Genomic DNA, 23,489 nt, shown 5'->3' with positions numbered 1-23,489 from the left:
ATTTATTTTGCTGCTTGCTTCTCCAAGAGGTCTGTACCTTCATGAATATTTAAGAACAATTCCCGGCTCTTGAAGACAAGCACCTGATTTTCCTTCACGGTCGGTAGGGTTTGATTGTTTAATTGCTGTGGTAAATTAGTTATTAGTATCTTTATTTGTATTTTGTAAGAATTTTTTTACGCCTATTTCGTGCGTCTCACACCCATTAATTTACGCTTGATCTTTTGATTTTTTCACGTGCCGTTCATGCACCATTAATTTCGCGCCTTATGTAAATTACGCCACCCTTTCTATCTCATGTTTCACCCACCTTTTAGCAGTGTGTTTAATTTTTGCTTCTATGTAAGCCTTTTCTCTGCAGGTGTTTCGTGTTTTCCCTCAGCATTTGGTAAGTTTTGTCTCGTCGCATCTTAGTATTTAATTTTTCCTCCTTATTTGTTAAATAGGGAATAGTACCGAAGCGCACATACATATATATGGTATATCTCTTTGAGTGTTCAACCCACTCTGATTCAAAATGACTTTTAAAATGGAAATGGCCTCCAGCTGACGTGGGCTTACAGTGATAGTGAAAGTGTCACCCTTTGTCTGACTATTGTGCTACATCACAGTGACCAATTGCGTGTGGTCCGCTATTTCTTTCATACTTTTTAATTTGGATTCGTTAATGTCCACGTTTTGTATTTAGTTCATCATGACTTTCTGTGGCTCTTAAATTTTACTTGTTCGACTACACGATACATTTCAGCTATTTTAGCTATTTAGGTAACAGGCAAGTCCATGCCATTTGACCACTCTGTGTTCTTTTATAAGAGATATACCTCCTCTTAGAGAAGCAAAAAATAGTTACAACGCAAATGAAAATCTCCAAAAGCCTCCTTGAGATAAAGTTTCAAGGACAATCATGATTTTCCAGAAAATTGTTACGATAATTGAGAGAAATAACTTCAGTGTCACCACTGATATTAGGAGTCATTGCGGTGCCATAGAGAGCTGTGTTCAATGAAAACAAAGAAATATGTATTTGCTCGAATGTAAAAACAACAAAGTGGTGAGAATGTCGGGGAGGGCAAAGATTGAAATAGGTAAAATAGAATTAAAGAAATAGCCGATTTTCTAGTTTCATCGTGATGTCAATGTATCTAAGGATAGAATTGCTGACGTAATTATGTACTGGGACTAACTAATGTGAAAATAATGAATAGTTTAAATGAATATTTTCGCCATTATGAAGTTTGATTGCGCGTTGAGTCTTGAGTCTTATATTTTTGCGATGAAAAGCCTCTTGCGTATCAATGATGATACTGATGATACAAGTGTTAAGAAATCGAGGAATCGAGGATGACTGATGGCAATATCCCGGTACACATTGCGTAAATATCCGCCTTTTAAGCCTCTTTAACCAGCATCCAATAGGAAACGTTGAATTTTGTAAGAAAACAAACAGACATGCATGAATAGACGTATTAAAATTTTCCTGTTGCTTCTCAAATAATTCTTTGACCTTTTAAATCACCTTGAAATCAAAATGGAAAGCTCTTTCAAAATCCTCGCTCTGGAATTTTACGAATATGTTGAGAAAAGTATAGGAGGACCCAGTTGTCAAACCTATTTCTTCCCTCCAATGAGGATTAGAAGGAAGCTAATGTCGACAGCTGCCGTTTTTACAACCACACCCAATTTCATCTCGAACTGATCAGCCTTGTTTACGCGAGTCCCACCCTAATGTTCCCTGCAAACTATTCAAACGCGTGAATAACTTTTCTTTCTTGTTATACAAAGCATAATGTTTTTTCATACAAAGCATGACGAGTGAAAGGGCGCTCATAGGGAATGGATAAGACGAGAGGAAAAACTGAACAAAAGTGGTTGGTTCGTTATCAGTTAAGAGCAAAATTTTTCTAACATTTTATTAAGCCATGGGAGGACTAATAAGTCTTATCCGAGACATAAAAACCGTCTACAAGGATCTCAAGGTAACTTTAAAGCTCACCGCTAGAATTGTGCTGAAAGTTCATAGTATTGTGGAAGATGTGGAGCAGACAGTGCAAGAACTAAAAGCAACCGTGAAAAAATTGACATCTAGGGTCCAGCCTCAAGATGGAATGAGTGAGATACCGATTGAAGCGTTGGTGGAAAACGTCGAATCGAAGGCAATTTCTCTAAAAACCTCCCTTATTAATGCCACCAGTCAAGTGTTTAATGATGATCTCCTTAGAAAGACTCAAGAGAAATGGGATATGGTTATGCAGTATTCAAGGGAAAGTAGCGAAGCTTTGGCAAACATTGTTGCGAGTTCTTCATTGAATGTTAAAGGAAAGAGACACAGCGCTGCCGAAAAGGTAAACAGTTCAGAACAATCCATCTTCCTCTCGGAGCTCGCAAAGAATGACTCACAAAGCGAGCAGGAGGGTACTTCTGACGCTGATCGAGCAGTAGTCCCCGTTTTCTGTGAAGAATTACACTACAGTCTTGACGAGGAAGAGATTCGGGATTTCGAGATTTTACCACTCGATGTGATGGACAGCTTTTGGAAATGTGACATTGGATGCATCAACATTGACTGTGTTGATTTTCACCAGTTAGCAACTAGCCAACAGGCTTCCACCTCGCTCTCACGGAAAAAGAACTCTAAAAACCGAAGCAAGAACCGAGCAAAATATGTCAAAGGGTCTGCCTCTGGTTTTGGTTCATCAGGTAAGATATCATCAAGAGAAAACAACCAGACACCTGCAAGGTATAACCCGCGCAAAGGTTCCAAGCAACGGAGGGAAACGGTCGCATTAGAGCTAATTTTTTTAGCCGCTATTTTAGTGGAAGGCTTAGCGATGTCAGATAGCAATGTTCCGGTTGGTGAAAATATGTGGGGCAACCGTATTCGAAGTAACTGGAGTCACTCGGGCGAAATTATCGAACTGGATGACTAGCTGAAAGTTTAACATGCGATAACAGGTACTTGTAAAGAAAACGGCAGGTGTCAGTCACCTGTACGGACAGGTAGTCAAAAACCGAAAATGCCATCAAACGTTAATCACCAAGAAGAAAATATTCCAGTTTTCAACTGAGAATTGGAAAGTAATCATAAATCGTAATTTTATCCCGTCATTGCTCTCTTTTCTTGACGTAAGATAGGAACCAAACAATCAGAAACAGTTCACAGCTAAGTCTATTTGCGACTTTCTCCCGCGATTAAGATTTGCATAATTTATTTCCGTTTTGTTGTAAATAGCTCCTTTGACTGGTCCGTTGACTGATCGAAAGTTGTGCCTGACAACTTTCGCCGATGTTTCACCTAACTCCTCTGGTAAACTCGCTTTATTTCACGAGGCAAACTCGGAAAGATGGCTGAAACTTCCAATGGGGTGAAAACTACACATTCCAAAAGCAAAGCGCTCCAAAAGAAATCTTGTTCGTTGCTCGTAGGGTTGCTCATAATGATATCTTACTTTTTTAAAATAGATTTTCTTCTTAAGTTAGATTTTTAGGTTTTTCATGGGAATTGTGAGAGTAGCGAGGGGGAAATTCTTTCTAACGAGATCCATTGTTTTTAATAAGCCAGACATAAAGCATTCTTAACTAAGTATGAAAATTCCACGGTACTCATTTATATTGACTCGATTTGTATGGGTTATGATTTATCACGCTGAGACAATGAGTAATAAACAACGTTGATCATAGACTGGAAATAATTTGCCTGGTTTATTTCATAAATGAAGGTATTCACAATCACACATGAAGTAATTCTTCTCTTTAGCCGCCATTAGAACTGAGCACTACTGTCCGATCTTAGACACTACTTAGTGTGCGATTTTTAAAAACAATAGCATGCCGGACACTGGTGTCTAAACTCGGACACTAGCGTCTGAAATCGGACAAGAGTGTCTAAAATCGGATAATTCTTCCTACAATCGGACACTAATCTCTAAAATCGGACATTGGTCTCTAAAATCGGACATTAGTGTCTAAAATCGGACAGTAGTGTCTAAAATTGGACAGTAGTGTCGTCTATCGGACATTAATGTCCAAAATCAGACACTGGTGTCTAAAATCAGACGAAATTGTCTCAAACTGGACAGTTCTGTCTAAAATCATACACCTGACTTAAAGGAAGATGCATGCCAATTAATCCAAGCTCTACGACGGAATACGAGACCTACGCTTCCTTGATTCAGGTTCGATGTCATTGACTAATTGATATGTGTACAGGCAAGTTTTCTCACAGTTTGCGTGACAGCTTGACTTTGACCCAGACCCTTCTGTTCCCTGTGTATGGTAACATTTTAGACCAATACCTTTCTCTCGCATCGCCCCTGCTGCACAGAGACAAGGAAGGTTTATGAACTTCACATGTGTTGAATGGGTTTTCCACTCCCTCAGTTTTCTCTCGCACCAACACCCAAATATTACCTGCTACACGAAGATAATGAAACTCGTAAACTGACAAATATTGGGTGAAATGCTAAGATTGGAAACAGGGCGAGATTTCTTATTTTTCAGGATTAGCGAAAAAAATTAACCTTTTTAAATTTTGCGAGTTCTCGAGATTTACGAATTATGGATTCCTATGTTTTTACTAGGGGATGTGATGAGATAATAAAAAACATTTCCATCATTGTCTTTTCAGTTGTTAAGTCCCTGAATGAAACACGCAGAAACAATTTTGGAATGAGGAGTATGAAAGTCATTTTATTGATCATCAATTTTTTTATTTTCTTGCCATGTGCCATACTGGCAAACGAAGGTAAGTTTCTTTTCATTTTCCTCGAGTAATTTAGATTCCAGCTATACAAAATTTTGTTTGCTTGGATAATATGGCGTAAATATTTTTTGCTCGAAATAGCAATTTTTTCGGAGCCAATGAGGAAGCTTTACTAAAATACAACAGCCAAGTCCTTGTTTAAAGAAACCAATCAAATTGCAAGGAAATTAGAAAAAACTTTTGCAATTTTCTACAAACCAGCTCACCACCGGGTCAACAAAACATTCGTACAGACTAAAAACTCCTTTATCTGAGCGACTGAATTTTGCGATTTCAAAGATTTTAAGTAGTTATTGAACTTCGTGTCTTGCAATTTTAGTCTGAAATCATGTTTATGTTTTCAAATATAATTCGTGCTGTGCACTCCTTTGACTTAAAACTCACACATATGATTTCAGACCAAATATGAAGACAAATAAGTTCAATTACCATCATTAATTCATGGTTGCCTTTTTTTCATCAACCTGATTTTTCGGAAATAGTTAGATCTGATATATAATCACATTTTGTTCTGAAAGAATTCATGCAACACGGACATAAAAAGTATTTTTTATGAACTTCGAAGTGCCATTTTCCAATTCTTGGACTTCATGGTTGTGAATATCGAATTTCTTGGGAAAAAAAAGAACTAACTATGATTTCTGTATAGACCAGGATATAATTGACTATGTTTACCCTTAGAGCACGTCACGTTGCTGTTTGTGGGTGATGTTTCGTTCGCTGGTCCTGTGAAATACTACGTTGAACACAACTATCACACGTATGAGGACTCTTTCAGTGACGTGGCAGAATACATCAAGGCTGCTGATATATCCGTGGCCAATTTGGAATGTCCTTTCGTCGACAAAAAGGTTTATCGTCACATGTTCAAAGATAAGAGAAGGCTGACGATTCTTTATTCCAGTCCCGAAGCTGCTCCAGCATTGAGGTAAACAGAGAGCTCAGAACAATTTTCAGTTGAGCATAGGAAATAGTCTGGGATTGTATTGGTTTAGCTCAGTTTTTTTCACTCTTTGACTAGTCTAGAAAATTTGCGCCATCCTCACAACCGGTCAGATATAAAAGTCAAACCAGTTGCCATTTAAATTTTTCACCCACGTTTTCCTGTGCCTTATGCAATTTCCTCATTCCTAATTGGAGTAGTTAATGGTAAAGCACACCCTGACGTATTTTACTTTTCTTCTGGTTGAAGTCTGCGTTTTAAGAGCGTCTGTGTTCAAAATTAACTTATTATCAAAAGGCAACATCTAAAATCGCAGAGTTTCAGCGAAAAAGTATTCAGGAAAGGAAACCTGCGAGACACACATGCGACCTCATAATCTTCATTTACGCAGCGATTTACCACTTCCCGTAAATTCTAGACACAAACGTTTTCATGGCAGTCTTCAATTCATACTATGTTGAGAGTGATATTTACATCAATAACTTTCGACGTTCCACAGCTATGCAGGCTTTGATGCTGTCACAGTTGCCAACAATCATTTCAACGACTTCGGCACTGAAGGTGCTAATTTCACCGTTGAAATTCTTAAGAAGGAAGGAATAAGATTTTTCGGCGTTACTTATGGGAGATTTGATTCATCTCAGGTAGTTCCATATCAATTATGATTCTCCTTTAATGAAGTATTTACTAACATGTTGCAAGCTTAAGCGTGTCGACTTCACATACACAACAACAAAATGGGCCCACAAAAATATTTGTCTAATTACTTAACCTTTTAACTCCTTAAATCTGATTGCTAATTCTCCTCTCTAGCTACTGCACATTTTCTCGTAAATAGGTCAAGAGAATTGGTGTCGGATCAATATAACAACTTAAATATGATAATTTCGATTATTCTCATTACCTGTTGGCTGAATAATGTATAGATTTAATAGGGAGAAGCTACATGATAATCACTTCTGGGAGATAAGGGGTGAAAGGGAAAGTAAAACTCTCAAAAGCACCTGTTGTATTTCCTCCAAAAACCTGTGGCTAAAACTTTGTTAACTATAAGGACATCCAGAGAGGTGTTTCGAGAAAAAAATTCAAGATTACAATGTAGTTATATAAGTAACCGTTATGGGTAAAATATCAACTTGTTATGATCGCTTATTTTCTTCAAAGGAATTGAGATAAACTTGTTTAGAATTAGGAGACCTGGAAAAAGAAAACAATTGCAATTCAGATATTTTATTCGGTGGATTATTTCTAGGAACCTTTGATAATGGAAAGAAAAGGAATAAAAATAGGATTTCTTGGATACTGTGACCATGTACCAGATTTCCCAAACTGTACTGTGATGAGAAGGATGTACAAATCTGGTCCTGCTATCTATCGGGATGATATTGCCACAAGAGATGTTAGAAAAATAAAAGAGGTAAGAACTCATGGTTTTAAGTTTTGACAAGAGATTATAAACTAATAATAATTTCTTGGTTTTGATCATTGCAAAATCCCACTTACCATCTGATGTTGCGTGAGCTCAAGTCTCAACCCACACTCGAAAGCTTTCAACTATTCCTATATGATGTTATCAATATTAATATTATATTAAATTGAATTCTCATAAGTGTAAAAAGAAACTAAAGATGACCATGGGAAACTATTAAATATAATGACTCTTCGTTGGGTTTTTCTGCTTCAAGACCTTATTTAGTTAGGTTTTTAATCATTTCATGAATTTTAGAGAGAAGGAAAAGGTTAAGTTTGGAAAGTCGGTGTTCTCAGTAGATATATCTTTTAATCAATCAGAAAAAAAAGATTTCGTGGCCGAGTTATTGATTTTCATAAACATTGCAATCTGAATTGCGATCGAGCTGACTCAAAGTTGAAATTTTACCTTCAATCAGAGTACAAAGAACGCTTGCAAACTTCTCTTCATCGTCATCTTAATTCTTAAGTCAGTCCCGAGATAAGAAACCAAAATATTATACAAGAAATAAGTACACATACAACCAGCGTGAACTGGGTTCTTTCTTAACTGTTACAGGCTGGCGTGGATATCATCGTGGTATACATGCACTGGGGAAGAGAGGTGCTTTTGAAACCGCTCGATTACCAACTTCATATAACAAAGCACCTTTGGTCTCTTGGAGTCCACATGATCATTGGATCACATCCGCACGTGCTGCAACCTCACTGGCTGACCAAGGACAACAAACTTGTGGAATACAGTCTAGGAAATTTCTTGTTTCCTCCTTTGCGTCCAATAGGTGGAAACAACCCGGTAACGAGCCTTTTTCTTTCGATTTAGAGAACACCTTTGATGTCAATTCATTACATTGAGAACATTAACCGTAAGGAAATAATCATTTTAAGATAATTCAGGAAAAAAATTAGATGGCTGAGTTACAATGGTGGTGGGCTGGTGGTCTCATTTATTGTAAGTACTGGCAATTCATAGGAGACAAAGGCTTTTTGATGAAAAACATATGGATTTGTTTGATTGACAATGTTTGTTTCTTTGATCTTAACTAAGTCCAATTTTGTACGCAGTTAGTTTACGGTGGAAGGGGTTTTAAACCAAATCCTCGCTTGATTGAATCATATGAGTATATCACGTATGAAGTAAGAGATATGCTGAAAATGAGCCGGATGTTGAGAGTGACTGTCTCAAGGTAAAGACATTGTTTTCAATGGTACTAGAAAACATAAATCCCTAAAATAGAACTCTTCCATATGACTGGAACACAAATGACATATAACTGATGGGCCATCCGTAATAATATAAGAACTAACTGGTTTGGCGATTGGGCTGACATATTTCGTGAGTTACTTTACCATTCAGACAAAGAAAAATTCTGATGTTGTTGCCAGGATTTTAAAAAGACCTGTTCGATCGAAGATAATCCATTTTTTTAAAATTATTTTTGGTTGATCAGATATTTACCTCCAAATCCCAATTACACCACAATCCCTTCCAAAGCTAACACGTTGTATTTCCCTTCCAATCTTAACATATAGTTTTGTTTCATTTTTCTAGCGTAGACAGTGTGTTGTTTTCGATCCGATTAACCCGCGAGCAGGTTTTCATTATTCATGCTTCGGCATGAGCTCTTCTTCGCCCGCAGGAAAGTATGAAGCCTCTAGCAAGGCGAGCCAGCGACAAGGCTGCATTGGGGCTAGCACTAACTATTAGAGCTAAGCCTCAAGCAAACCTTCCCCTGACTCGTCTTCAATCTTCCCGCGGGCGGAGAAACGCGCGTCCTGCAGCGCTAATAATGACCTATTAGCTAAACTGCTGTTCATTTGAACATGGTATTGACAGTGTACATTGAACGTTTTCGTTGTTTGTATATCGTTATGTAGACATGTTATGCAGGTCATGCGTTATGCGAGTGACGTTAGTCAATCTGTCAACATTTGAAATTTAATTTCATTGCGAGAAATTCACTTAACATGTAAATAAATGTGCATAGAACACTCTAATAAGAAATTGACTGTTGAGTTTTTCAATCCAACGTGATTTTGGAAGGAGTAGGGCTTATGTTCATTTATAATGCTAACTGCATGTGTGGATGTAAAAAAAACCATTTTAATACACCACATTTCAGTTTCCTTCAAAACGCATGGATTATTTACATCACTAAGATAAACTGTTGCCATTTTTCAGACATGGTATAGTAAAAGCCGAATATCACCCCATGAGACTTGTATTTAATCAGAAAGAAAAGCGACTTCATCCTGAACCTGAGAAGCACACAAAATGGTCTACTGTTTGTGGAGATGACGACAAGGAATGCCAGAACTTAAAAAGACTGGAAACTGGAACTGGAACTGCATAACTCTTAATTAGAAGAAAATAATGATATAAATAGCGTTTTTACGACTCTGAAAGTAAGAAGAGTGTTATGTAGACCTCTGCGTCAAGCCGAATAAATTTTACAGCTCCCTTGGTCACCAACTTGTACCTGTGGAAAAAAGTTAATTTTTTAAAGTTTTTATCAACCATGCATAATATCTATGGCTCCTAAAAATCTAGATTCTCCCGTAGAGATCGCTTCATGCCTTCGGCGCTCGATTCCAGTGTTTGAGAGAGCGTTCTGCACGTGAATGTTCCCGCCGTCTCACTTCGGTCCCTATTCAAAAGAAAGGAGAAAAGTGGAAGCTCGTCATCTTTCTTCGTTCTATCAATTTCCCCTTTTGGCTGTTAGGTATCTCTTTAAAAGCAGTGTTGCATTTATATATATACTTCTATAAACATATGACACACGAAAGTGAGGTTGATTGGTATTCAATAAAGATGTGCACATCTCTGTTGTGTTTGAACCAACTTGAATATATCTTTGCGCCGTCCGTTTTCTTCCTTTCTTGTTTTAAAGACTGCCTATTCTTCGTTTGCTCCTTCCACCCCAAACTACAGGAGGTATGTAAAAGCCTGTTGAATTTTTACAGTGTGGCAAAAAATAATCTTCGCAGTCGAAAGAGAAATGGGCAGTTATCAAAATATACACATGGAAAAAGATTTGATACACAAACGCGTATTTGACTCGTAGCCGGATAAAGTGACGAGTTAATTCTTGAGAGCCAAACAGTAACTTACAAAAGTATACACATTGACGTTTAGACAAAAAAAAGAAAAAAAAACCGGTCTTTAAAAAACCTAAACCCTGAGTCGTCCTTGTCATACATGTAACATCCTGAAATCGCTATGAAAAGGTTTTGCTACGGAAATATTTCAAAATGTAACAGGAAATGGTGAACTAAGCTCTTTTAATTGCTGTTCGAACCGCAATGTTCTCGGGGACATTTATTATCTCCATTTTCAAAAAGGAAACACATCAGAAAAATAGTATGTAATTATTGACTGACTGGTGGGGCCGAGAGAACATATTTGGGTCAAGATCATGACGCAGGTGCCGAGCGCTGCAAAGTCTTTATGTAATAGCTAGCAATAGCCAGATACTTTTGCTGCCCCTTTACACAGTAAATAAGTATTTTATCATATGATTCAGTCTCGTGACCCTAACGCACTCTCTCCCCCATCCAATTGGCCAGATTGTACCGTTAGCCGTAAAAATCATAACCCGTTAAGATCTATTTGTCGTGGGGAAAAGGCGAGACCAAACGACGGCTTGGTAAGTAACTAGAAGCCTCACAGGTCACCTGATAAAACCATTGTCACCCTTAACAAGTGGGTGACAAATGATGATGAAACAGTTACCGGTACACCTGTTTGTCAATGTCAAAGGGTCTATATGGGTTATTGTTTTTCTGTTAATTTCTTTGCTTTGATATTGAAAGAAAAATATTTATGAGACCCTCAGAACATAGAACACAGCTTTATGCTTTCACGCCGATGACTGGTAATTATATATAATTGATCAAAGTTCTTGATGAAGAATTGTTTGATTTACGCGGATAAGAGAAATAACCTAATTTGCTCCTGTTTTGTGCTGACCGGAACGTCATGGATGTTCTTGTCTACCTTTTGATTTCGTTTTGGTACGGAGTTTCTGCAAAAACAACCGGTAAGACTATAACAATAATAATAATAATGTGAAAAGATAGAGGGGCCGCAGCCAGGATAAAACATCTTGTGAAATTTAAAAAACGATCTCTGGCTAAAACTTTTAAAAATACGAGCTTTCGGCTGTTTGCGCTACAGCCTTCAACGGGTAAAATGATAAAAAGGCGGCCTTTTTATCATTTTACCCGTTGAAGGCTGTAGCGCAAACAGCCGAAAGCTCGTATTTTTAAAAGTTTTAGCCAGAGATCGTTTTTTAAATTTCACAAAAGAATAATAATAATAATAACTTTCATTTACGTTTCAACGTGATTTAACATTGCTGCTAACTGGGGACACTTAGGTTTCTTTCTTGAGCAAATTTCTTTGCGGCCATCTTCTTTTCTCTGATCTAATTGCCGCCTTCCACTCCTTTGTTATGTAGGGTACATCTCTGGCTCTTACTTTCTTTTCTACTCTGGGATTTGTTTTTTGACAATATAGGAGCATGTCTCTGCAAAATAGTGTTGTTTATCATCTGAAGAATCAAAGATATCGATTCAATGCCTGGGGCCACTGGTTATATCAAGCTGAAACTCTGTTTCGTTCATTGCTGCGTAATTCCTGACGGACTTCACTTTAAAATTATGATGTTTGAAATACTTATATGAAGTACTTGATGGAGGTCTGTCTGTATGTTATTTTTAAAAGCACTCGTTGGTAAGTCAGTAGCAGAAATTAAACGAGTGAGCGCAACGAACAAGCGAGATTTCTGAAACAAACCAACGATACATGTCATTTGAGTGGCATGGCTCACTGCTACTTAGACCAGTTTGTAAATGAAAAATTATCTTGCGCCTTTTCAGTGGGTAAATCTTAGCCTGTGTATAACAAATGAATGTGAGTGACGATGTGCTTTGACAATTAACTCCCCGCTTATAAGGAATCGTTGTCTCAATTTTCTGTCACAGAAAACGTTACCTTGCTGTTTGTTGGAGATGTCTCCTTCGCCGGTCCCATCAGATATTACGTGGAACATAAATATCACTCATATAATGACACTCTTAGTGAAGTTGCACCATATGTCAGAGAGGCAGACATTTCTGTGGCCAATTTGGAGTCTCCATTTATAAACAAAGACATGTACAATTCAATGTACGATGGAGAGAAAACAGTTATACTAGACGCTAGCCCCGAGGCCGCCCCAGCTCTGAGGTAAACATCCTTTGATCCTCATATTCTAAAATATGCATACTTTCCCTTTAAAAATTAATCCTCAGTAAAAAATTTCAAAAGATTGCGGTGCTAAATCACAATTCATGCGTTCATATTTTTCATTTCATTAGCACTGCTTGTTCTTGCAATACACTATGCTCGTTGCATATTGTTCACAGTTATTTGACAATAATATTTTTCCGATCCTCCCATAAGGATCTGTACCATTTTAATGGTTCCCCTCTTCGGTAGTCAATTTCCTATAGTCCCCCTGTAAAACAGAAACGAATAATCCCCAGCGTTCCCCCTGAAAACCATGTGGTCCTCCCCCACTTTGTGCCTTCTAATGGTCTCCCTCTTCGGTAGTCAATTTCCTATGGTCCCCCTGTAACACAGAAATGAATACCCCCCCTGCGTTCCCCCTGAGAACCACGTGGTTCCCCTTTCTGTACCTATTCTAATGATCTCCCTTTTCTGTAGTCAATTTACCATAGTCCCCCTTTAACACAGAAACAAATAATACCCCTGCGTTCCCCCTATCTCAGTTGCATCCAATACCAGAATAGAAAACAGCTGAGGTTCGTGTCCGCCTGGCAGCATGACAAGCAGGCATAAAATTTAAATTTGTGTTCATTTAAACATCACCCGTCTGATTCTATACTTCTCATCAGTTTTGCAGGATTTGATGCTGTAACACTTGCCAACAATCATTTGAACGATTTTGGCTCTGAGGGAGCAAACAACAGTGTCAAAGTTCTCAAAAAGACAGGAATACAATATTTTGGTATAAGCTTTGGAAAGTATAACTCGCCACAGGTATTATCATTCGCTGTAGTACTCAAAGAGTACCCTTTCCCCCTCCCTACCCATTTCCTCACTCTCATTAACATACGAACTATTTCGACTCTTCTCATTAGAATTTTCGGAATGATGAAGCTTTATAAATGAGTGTAGTGTGTCGTTAATCCTTTCATTTCCAAGTTCTATATGGGAATTTTTCCTGATAAATTCCGCGAAGGGTTTGGTACATGAGTTTGACTTCATATGGTGTGTTATTTTTTTATTCTCGTCCTCTGTTTGCAGTACAATTTTGAAATTGAATATCTTCACCTCAAAAAAAAACCTATCTCTTCCTTGTTGTTTTCAGGAACCGCTCATCCTTGAAAGGAAAGGAATAAAGATTGGATTCCTTGGTTACTGCGACACTCCAAGTCCAACAATTAAAAAGAACTGCACTGAAATGAGAATGTTGTTCAACTCTGGTCCAGCCATTTATGGAGATGATATTGCTACACGAGATGTCCAACATTTGAAGAAGGTTTTTTTTTAGTTGTTTAGGTTTGATAATAATTTAAGGAACGGAATTGTGATACGAGTTTGACAAACTAAACGATAATCAGACATGTACAGCTTAGCACGTTTCTTTCTTCTAATTGAGACTGTGAGACTTCTTTACTTTTGTTTAATTTCATTTATCTTCCATTTCAAAGCAATTTTACCACCGATTGGTGTTGATTATTTCCATGACAAGATTCAACGGAAAGATAGACATACCACATACTCGTCATTTTGTATTCGTATGTATATTTGGCGAGGAACGCACAAACTCCCTTACAAAATGAATGGCGTGCTCGTGCAGGGGAAAGGGAGGGGGGGGGGGGTAGGGGTTGGGGGTAGACACACAAAAGCATTTTAAGATATCTGCAAAGGGCCTTCCTTGAAACAGGCGCTAGATTATAAATAGAGGTACTTTGGAGTGATTGTTGCATAAACAAAACCGAAATAATCACAAAGGCTCACCAAGCGAAACAAAAAATTAATACCGCAACGACACAATGAGAACGCAAGGAAAAAGAGGCAAACTTTGTAAAGCGCCGGTCGAGATGAATGTCAAATTCACAATTGGTTTTACTTTTTTATTTGATTGATTGGCGGGTTGTCTTCAATTTCTTCCGCTAGTCATAGAGCGATGATAAGCAAGTCAAAAGCAATCCCTGATTTCTTTGCATGGTCCAATGAAAATTGTTTTAAACACTACCATCAGTACGAGTCTCGCTCACCACAGAGTCTCTGTGGCTTAGTGGTAGAGCATCTGAGCGTGGAATCCGAAGGTCTAAGGTTCCATTAATTATGGGAAATCAGAATTTTTTCTTTGTCCCCCGCTCGTGACAAGACGAAAAACTATCCCTATTTCGTTATCGAGCTTAAAACTTACCATCTCTCATTCTATCAGTATCTTTATTCCCAAAGGCTAAAGTCGGCATAATAGTCGTCATGATGCATTATGGGCAAGAACTCTTCCTGACGCCGCTTCCCTACCAGAGTCGTATAAACAAGCACCTGCTGTCTCTCGGTGTGCATGTGATCATTGGAAGCCATCCACACGTGCTCCAGCCCTACTACGTCAAACATCGAAAACTTGTAGCATATAGTTTGGGAAATTTCCTGTTCCATCCGAGTAGAACACCAAGTGGAAATAGCCCGGTAAAATAACACAACTAAACTAACACTGCATACAGATTCTTTAAGCTTCCGTCCTCGGCTGAGACCAACCATAAATAACTGAGAAAAAAACTGGTTTAAGAATCTAATGCATCTCAGATGGAGCAGAAATAGGTTTATGCTTTACTGCGCCACTTGGAAAGAGCAAAAGGAAAGTGTTGTTCCATAAATCGATGAAAACTCATACCACCATCATTACCACTATCGTTACTGTTACCTTTACCTTTACCGTTGCCTTAAGCGTTACCGTTACCGTTATCGTTACCGTTATGGTACCGTTATTGCCTCCAATGTCGTGATAAACAAATCGACAGTGGACTCACGAGGCGCTACCAGTACCGTTACAGTTACCTTTACTGTTATCCTTCCCGTTACCTTTACCGTTACTTTTACTATTACCGTTTCCGTTACCATTACCTTAACCGTTATTTTTACCATCACTGTTACCGTTACCTTTACCGTTATCTTTACCGTTATCGTTACCGGTACGATACCGTTTCCGTTACCATGACCTTAACCGTTATTTTCATCATCACTGTTACCGTTACCTTCATCGTTACCTTTACCGTTATCTTTACTGGTGCAGTACCGTTTCCGTTACCGTTACCTTAACTTTTACCATTATCGTTACCGTTACTGTCATTACCTCAAATGTTATGATTAAAATGCAAAGCCGGTTGCTTTTCTTTACTTTTCTAGAAGACGTATGGAAGACTTGGAGAGAAACCTAATCAATACAAAATAGAGGCTTTCGAACACCTCGTGCTGGAAAATTCGGGTGGTATAAGAGCGTCGCAAATGCTGAAAGTTACGGTTTCAAGGTACTTATGAACACCAAAACTCTTAAAGTTGATGTAAAATCATAATTGTTGCATAAACTTTTTTATCGTGAGCGCCTATCATCGTCACTGTCTTTGTAACTGTCTGTATCATTTTCAATATAATTCCTTGCTTTTATTATCATAGCCATTGACACTAGATTAGTAAAAATGTAGGAGACATCACCTTTAGTAAGATAATGAGGTGGCCTGATATTGCAAAGTGAATTACTCTTCATATTGGCAATTCGTACTTCACGTATAGAGGTACAAAGTCATTTCCTGAAGGTCCAATAAGTCGTTATTTTTAGTGATGTTTTTGTTTCAGGGGAGGCGTCGTGGATGCAAAATATTTGCCACTGAAAATCGCATTTGATCTTAAAAGAAAGCGGATTCATCCCACGATTTTAAAGGATGCAAAATGGATCACAGTTTGCAGAAATATGGATAAGAGACAGATAAAAAGAAATGAGAGACTCTCCGCAGATGACTTGATCATGAAGACTTCTGAACTCCGAGAGACAAATAGCCTTTGATACAAACCAAATGGAAAATACGCACAAAGAGAAACAGAAACTTCAATAAAACCATGCAATGGTAACAAAACATAAAGAGATGAAAAGTTTAATTCGCAGGAACTATAGCACATTTACAGCACGTGTGTATTAACACTTTGTACATTAATTTTGGCAACCTTTCTCTGCAAACTATGATAGTGAAATCAACAAATTTTGGACCGTGTGAGAAATGGAGTCCTGAAATAAAGTTATTCATGTTTCTACTTCGAATCCATCGTCTAAAGAGATCTGTCACCGTTAGAGATGGTATCACAATTAAGCTAATCAATAAATTTTTTAAGCATCGGACGTTTTTTCCGGAAATCTTTAATCCTATAGCTAATATGAAACACTCAAGTGATTGTCCCGAATTCTGTGTTTACAATACACAATCTAAAGGATTCCTGCAAAAGAATTTGATGATCTGCAATTTTATGAACCAACTAAATCATCAGCGAGTCTAGCCTTATGAGTAAATTAAGTGTAAATGCAAATTAAATATAATTTTCAAAATCTCTTCTAAATTTTCTCGTCGTGATATGGTAAAATTTTTATTATTCATATGGGTGGATCATGCATGCTACAGATAGCTGTGGTTGATGTATCCATCGAAAGCCGATGTGTCCACCGATAGTTTATCTATAAAGTTTTATATAATAAGCTCAGTTATGCACGCGTTCTGATTGGTTCTCACTTATGATCTATTGGAGGACAGACGTACGGATGAAGTCATCATTAAAACTTTTTTCCGTTTATTTTAATTCTTTATTATATAAAACAAATAGATTCCAAGTTGCCGTGCGTCTGTTCAGTAATAGATCACAGAGGACGTCAAAATGTGGTAAGAACATCAGTGGCACACGAGGTTGCGCTGCGCCTCGTGTGCCACTTTTTTGGATTGATTAGACTACAATTCAAAATTTTAATAGGATTGAGTGGAGTCGAATCGGTCTTTAATCATACGAGTGATCAAGAAAATCGGAAGACCGCGAAGCGGGAGTCCGATTTGTTAATCACAGATCGAATCCTTAATTACAGACAGAATTGGACGACACAAAGTCCTGTTACCAATTAATCATAACCATTACAATTTCCGAAAAAAATACATCTAGAACAATTATCTCCAGTAGAGACAATGTCTAAAGTTAAACTGAAATTCCTTCATTTTGGAAATTCGCCAGTTTTTCATAGGATAAGTGGTTGTTGCAATTGTTATTGGGATCAATTCTGTGATCTAGCTGAATAGATTAAGTACGACTGGCTGTTACAACTTTCCGATTACAGCCAACTGTCCGATTACAACTTTACAAAATAATTAGTGAAAAATGAAGCAGTAAGTGCCCCAATCACATTTGAGGAAATTGCAATGGTTATGATTAAACCTTCAATGTACGACACGAATTAATTGAGTAAATTAGAAAATGTGAGAAACTCAGGAATGAAAAATTAAATTAATGAGAGCAAATGCTTCTTATTGATGCTTTTTTGTATTTAATGTGGACCTCTCCATCTGCGGTTGCATTTCAAATTGAAAAATTTCCTTGATCGTGATTGGCTAGCGTTAGCTAAGTATAGTTGAGTTTGATTAGCTGATTGCTAAAAGGCTTAATTTTAATTGGCTGCCTACTTTTCCAGCTTGACCTGTCCGACTACAACTGTTTGCAATCAAACGGTCGAGATCGGACAGTTTGAACATAAAAAAGTATTTTTTATGAACTTCGAAGTGCCATTTTCCAATTCTTGGACTTCATCGTTGTGAATATCGAATTTCTTGGGAAAAAAAGAACTAACTATGATTTCTGTATAGACCAGGATATAATTGACTATGTTTACCCTTAGAGCACGTCACTTTGCTGTTTGTGGGTGATGTTTTGTTCGCTGGTCCCGTGAAATACTACGCTGAACACAACTATCACACGTATGAGGACTCTTTCAGTGAAGTGGCAGGATACATCAAGGATGCTGATATATCCGTGGCCAATTTGGAATGTCCTTTCGTCGACAAAAAGGTTTATCGTCACATGTTCAAAGATAAGAGAAGGCTGACGATTCTTTATTCCAGTCCCGAAGCTGCTCCAGCATTGAGGTAAACAGAGACCTCAGAACAATTTTCAGTTGAGCATAGGAAATGGTCTGGGATTGTATTGGTTTAGCTCAGTTTTTTTCACTCTTTGACTAGTCTAGAAAATTTGCGCCATCCTCTCAACCGGTCAGATATAAAAGTCAAACCAGTTGCCATTTAAAATTTTTCACCCACGTTTTCCTGTGCCTTATGCAATTTCCTCATTCCTAAGTGGAGTAGTTAATGGTAAAGCACACCCTGACGTATTTTACTTTTCTTCTGGTTGAAGTCTGCGTTTTAAGAGCGTCTGTGTTCAAAATTAACATATTATCAAAAGGCAACATCTAAAATCGCAGAGTTCCAGCGAAAAAGTATTCAGAAAAGGAAACCTGCGAGACACACATGCGACCTCATAATCTTCATTTACGCAGCGATTTACCACTTCCCGTAAATTCTAGACACAAACCTTTTCATAGCAGTCTTCAATTCATACTATGTTGAGAGTGATATTTACATCTATAACTTTCGACGTTCCACAGCTATGCAGGCTTTGATGCTGTCACAGTTGCCAACAATCATTTCAACGACTTCGGCACTGAAGGTGCTAATTTCACCGTTGAAATTCTTAAGAAGGAAGGAATAAGATTTTTCGGCGTTACTTATGGGAGATTTGATTCATCTCAGGTAGTTCCATATCAATAATGATTCTCCCTTTAATGAAGTATTTACTATCATGTTACAAGCTTAAGCGAGTCGACTTCACATACACAACAACAAAATGGGCCCACAAAAATATTTGTCTAATTACTTAACCTTTTAACTCCTTAAATCTGATTGCTAATTCTCCTCTCTAGCTACTGCACATTTTCTCCTAAATAGTTCAAGACAATTGATGTCGGATCAATATAACAACTTAAATATGATAATTTCGATTATTCTCATTACCTGTTGGCTGAATAATGTATGGATTTTATGGGGAGAAGCTACATGATAATCACTTCTGGGAGATAAGGGGTGAAAGGGAAATTAAAATTCTCAAAAGCACCTGTTGTATTTCCTCCAAAAACCTGTGGCTAAAACTTTGTTAACTATAAGGACATCCAGAGAGGTGTTTCGAGAAAAAAATTCAAGATTACAATGTAGTTATATAAGTAACCGTTATGGGTAAAATATCAACTTGTTATGATCGCTTATTTTCTTCAAAGGAATTGAGATAAACTTGTTTAGAATTAGGAGATCTGGAAAAAGAAAACAATTACAATTCAGATATTTTATTCGGTGGATTATTTCTAGGAACCTTTGATAATGGAAAGAAAAGGAATAAAAATAGGATTTCTTGTGACCATGTACCAGATTTCCCAAACTGTACTGTGATGAGAAGGATGTACAAATCTGGTCCTGCTATCTATCGGGATGATATTGCCACAAGAGATGTTAGAAAAATAAAAGAGGTAAGAACTTATGGTTTTAAGTTTTGACAAGAGATTAAAAACTTATGATAATTTCTTGGTTTTGATCATTGCAAAATCCCACTTACCATCTGATGTTGCGTGAGCTCAAGTCTCAACCCACACTCGAAAGTTTTCAACTATTTGTATATGATGTTATTATTATAAATATTATATTAAATTGAATTATCATAAGTGTAAAAAGAAACTAAAGATGACCATGGGAAACTATTGAATATAATGACTCTTCGTTGGGTTTTTCTGCTTCAAGACCTTATTTAGTTAAGTTTTTAATCATTTTATGAATTTTAGAGAGAAGGAAAAGGTTAAGTTTGGCAAGTCGGTGTTCTCAGTAGATATATCTATTAATCAATCAGAAAAAAGATTTCGTGGCCGAGTTATTGATTTTCATAAACATTGCAATCTAAATTGCGATCGAGCTGACTCAAAGTTGAAATTTTACCTTCAATCAGAGTACAAGGTACAAACTTCTCTTCATCGTCATCTTAATTCTTAAGTCAGTCCCGAGATAAGAAACCAAAATATTTTACAAGAAATAAGTACACATACGACCAGCGTGAACTAAAACTGGGTTCTTTCTTAACTGTTACAGGCTGGCGTGGATATCATCGTGGTATACATGCACTGGGGAAGAGAGGTGCTTTTGAAACCGCTCGATTACCAACTTCATATAACAAAGCACCTTTGGTCTCTTGGAGTCCACATGATCATTGGATCACATCCGCACGTGCTGCAACCTCACTGGCTGACCAAGGACAACAAACTTGTGGAATACAGTCTAGGAAATTTCTTGTTTCCTCCTTTGCGTCCAATAGGTGGAAACAACCCGGTAACGAGCCTTTTTCTTTTGATTTAGAGAACACCTTTGATGTCAATTCATTACATTGAGAACATTAACCGTAAGGAAATAATCATTTTAAGATAATTGAGGAAAAAAATTAGATGGTTGAGTTACAATGGTGGTGGGCTGGTGGTCTCATTTATTGTAAGTACTGGCGATTCATAGGAGACAAAGGATTTTTGTTGAAAAGCATATGGATTTGTTTGATTGACAATGTTTGTTTGTTTGATCTTAACTAAGTCCAATTTTTTACGCAGTTAGTTTACGGTGGAAGGGGTTTTAAACCAAATCCTCGCTTGATTGAATCATATGAGTATATCACTTATGAAGAAAGAGATATGCTGAAAATGAGCCGGATGTTGAGAGTGACTGTCTCAAGGTAAAGACATTGTTTTCAATGGTACTAGAAAACATAAATCCCTAAAATAGAACTCTTCCATATGACTGGAACACAAATGCCATTTAACTGATGGGCCATCCGTAATAATATAAGAACTAACTGGTTTGGCGATTGGGCTGACATATTTCGTGAGTTACTTTACCATTCAGACCGCAACTAAGAGTAAATACGGCAAGGGACTGCAAAGAAAAATTCTGATGTTGTTGCCAGGATTTTAAAAATACCTGTTCGATCGAAGATAATCCATTTTTTTAAAATGATTTTTGGTTGATCAGATATTTACCTCCAAATCCCAATTACACCACAACCCTTCCAAAGCTAACACGCTGTATTTCCCTTCCAATCTTAACATATAGTTTTGTTTCATTTTTCTAGCGTAGACAGTGTGTTGTTTTCGATCCGATTAACCCGCGAGCAGGTTTTCATTATTCATGCTTCGGCATGAGCTCTTCTTCGCCCGCAGGAAAGTATGAAGCCTCTAGCAAGGCGAGCCAGCGGCAAGGCTGCATTGGGTCTAGCACTAACTATTAGAGCTAAGCCTCAAGCAAACCTTCCCCTGACTCGTCTTCAATCTTCCCGTGGGCGGAGAAACGCGCGTCCTGCAGCGCTAATAATGACCTATTAGCTAAACTGCTGTTCATTTGAGCATGGTATTGACAGTATACATTGAACGTTTTCGTTGTTTGTATATCGTTATGTAGACATGTTATGCAGGATTTTTGTTTCTTGTCCAAGGTCATGCGTTATGCGAGTGATGTTAGTCAATCTGTCAACATTTGAAATTTAATTTCATCGCGAGAAATTCACTTAATATGTAAATAAATAAGCATAGAACACTCTAATAAGAAATTGACTGTTGAGTTTTTCAATCCAACGTGATTTTGGAAGGAGTAGGGCTTATGTTCATTTATAATGATAACTGCATGTGTGCATGTAAAGAAAAGAAGCATTTTAATACACCACATTTCCGTTTCCTTCAAAACGCATGGATTATTTACATCACTAAGATAAACTGTTGCCATTTTTCAGACATGGTATAGTAAAAGCCGAATATCACCCCATGAGACTTGTATTTAATCAGAAAGAAAAGCGACTTCATCCTGAACCTGAGAAGCACACCAAATGGTCTACTGTTTGTGGAGATGACGACAAGGAATGCCAGAACTTAAAAAGACTGGAAACTGGAACTGGAACTGCATAACTCTTAATTAGAAGAAAATAATGATATAAATAGCGTTTTTACGACTCTGAAAGCAAAAAGAATGTTATGTAGACCTCTGCGCCAAGCCGAATAAATTTTAAAACTCCCTTGGTCACCAACTTGTACCTGTGGAAAAACGTTAATTTTTTAAAGTTTTATCAACCATGCATGATATCCATGGCTCCTAAAAATCTAGATTCTCCCGTTGAGATCGCTTCACGCCTTCGGCGCTCGATTCCAGTGTTTGAGAGAGCGTTCTGCACGTGAATGTTCCCGCCGTCTCACTTCGGTCCCTATTCAAAAGAAAGGAGAAAAGTGGAAGCGCGTCATCTCTCTTCGTTCTATCAATTTCCCCTTTTGGCTGTTAGGTATCTCTTTAAAAGCAGTGTTGCATTTATATATATACTTCTATAAACATATGACACACGAAAGTGAGGTTGATTGGTATTCAATAAAGATGTGCACATCTCTGTTGTGTTTGAACCAAGTTGAATATATCTTTGCGCCGTCCGTTTTCTTCCTTTCTTGTTTTAAAGACTGCCTATTCCTCGTTTGCTCCTTCCACCCCAGACTACAGAAGGTATGTAAAAGTCTGTTGAATTTTTACAGTGTGGCAAAAAATAATCTTCGCAGTCGAAAGAGAAATGAGCAGTTATCAAAATACACACATGGAAAAAGATTTGATACACAAACGCGTATTTGACTCGTAGCCGGATAAAGTGACGAGTTAATTCTCGAGAGCCAAACAGTAACTTACAAAAGTATACACATTGACGTGTAGACAAAAAAAAGAAAAAAAAACCGGTCTTTAAAAAACCTAAACCCTGAGTCGTCCTTGTCATACACGTAACATCCTGAAATCGCTATGAAAACGATGATGAAACAGTTACCGGTACACCTGTTTGTCAATGTCAAAGGGTCGATATGTGTTATTGTTTTTCTGTTAATTTCTTTGCTTTGATATTGAAAAAAAAAAATTTATGAGACCCTCAGAACATAGCACACAGATTTACGTTTTTACGCAGATGACTGGTAATTATATATAATAAACATATGACACACGAAAGTGAGGTTGATTGGTATTTAATAAAGATGTGCACATCTCTGTTGTGTTTGAACCAACTTGAATATATCTTTGCGCCGTCCGTTTTCTTCCTTTCTTGTTTTAAAGACTGCCTATTCTTCGTTTGCTCCTTCCACCCCAGACTACAGAGGGTATGTAAAAGTCTGTTGAATT

The 23,489-nt window shown here is 37.5% G+C and overlaps 2 protein-coding genes and 1 pseudogene across 2 annotated transcripts; all 3 read left to right on the top strand.

Annotated features, from left to right (window-relative positions):
- Positions 1 to 354: 354 nt before the first annotated feature.
- Positions 355 to 22,632, top strand: LOC131768744 (capsule biosynthesis protein CapA-like; annotated as a pseudogene).
- On the top strand, positions 1,702 to 3,650 carry LOC131768719 (uncharacterized). Its single transcript, XM_059084448.2, has one exon. The coding sequence runs from the start codon at positions 1,920 to 1,922 to the stop codon at positions 2,925 to 2,927; it is 1,008 nt and encodes a 335-aa protein (XP_058940431.1). The 5' UTR covers positions 1,702 to 1,919; the 3' UTR covers positions 2,928 to 3,650.
- Positions 11,004 to 16,850, top strand: LOC131768742 (capsule biosynthesis protein CapA-like). Its single transcript, XM_059084468.2, has 7 exons — positions 11,004 to 11,212; positions 12,159 to 12,402; positions 13,074 to 13,218; positions 13,550 to 13,720; positions 14,653 to 14,886; positions 15,604 to 15,725; positions 16,051 to 16,850. The coding sequence occupies exons 1-7, from the start codon at positions 11,152 to 11,154 to the stop codon at positions 16,256 to 16,258; spliced, it is 1,185 nt and encodes a 394-aa protein (XP_058940451.2). The 5' UTR covers positions 11,004 to 11,151; the 3' UTR covers positions 16,259 to 16,850.
- Positions 22,633 to 23,489: the final 857 nt, after the last annotated feature.

The sequence above is a fragment of the Pocillopora verrucosa genome, chromosome 10 (assembly GCF_036669915.1).
Source record: "Pocillopora verrucosa isolate sample1 chromosome 10, ASM3666991v2, whole genome shotgun sequence".
Taxonomy (NCBI): Eukaryota; Metazoa; Cnidaria; class Anthozoa; order Scleractinia; family Pocilloporidae; genus Pocillopora; species Pocillopora verrucosa.
Note: the sequence above shows the minus strand (reverse complement) of the source record. Positions and strands in the feature narration are given on the sequence as shown.

Excerpts from the sequence above, each read along its gene's own strand:
- LOC131768719 (XM_059084448.2), top strand. The coding sequence starts at position 1,920 with ATGGGAGGACTAATAAGTCTTATCCGAGACATAAAAACCGTCTACAAG.
- LOC131768742 (XM_059084468.2), top strand. The coding sequence starts at position 11,152 with ATGGATGTTCTTGTCTACCTTTTGATTTCGTTTTGGTACGGAGTTTCT. Across the intron at positions 12,403-13,073 it reads GAGGCCGCCCCAGCTCTGAG|TTTTGCAGGATTTGATGCTG; the intron begins GTAAACATCCTT and ends ACTTCTCATCAG. Across the intron at positions 13,721-14,652 it reads ATGTCCAACATTTGAAGAAG|GCTAAAGTCGGCATAATAGT; the intron begins GTTTTTTTTTAG and ends TTATTCCCAAAG.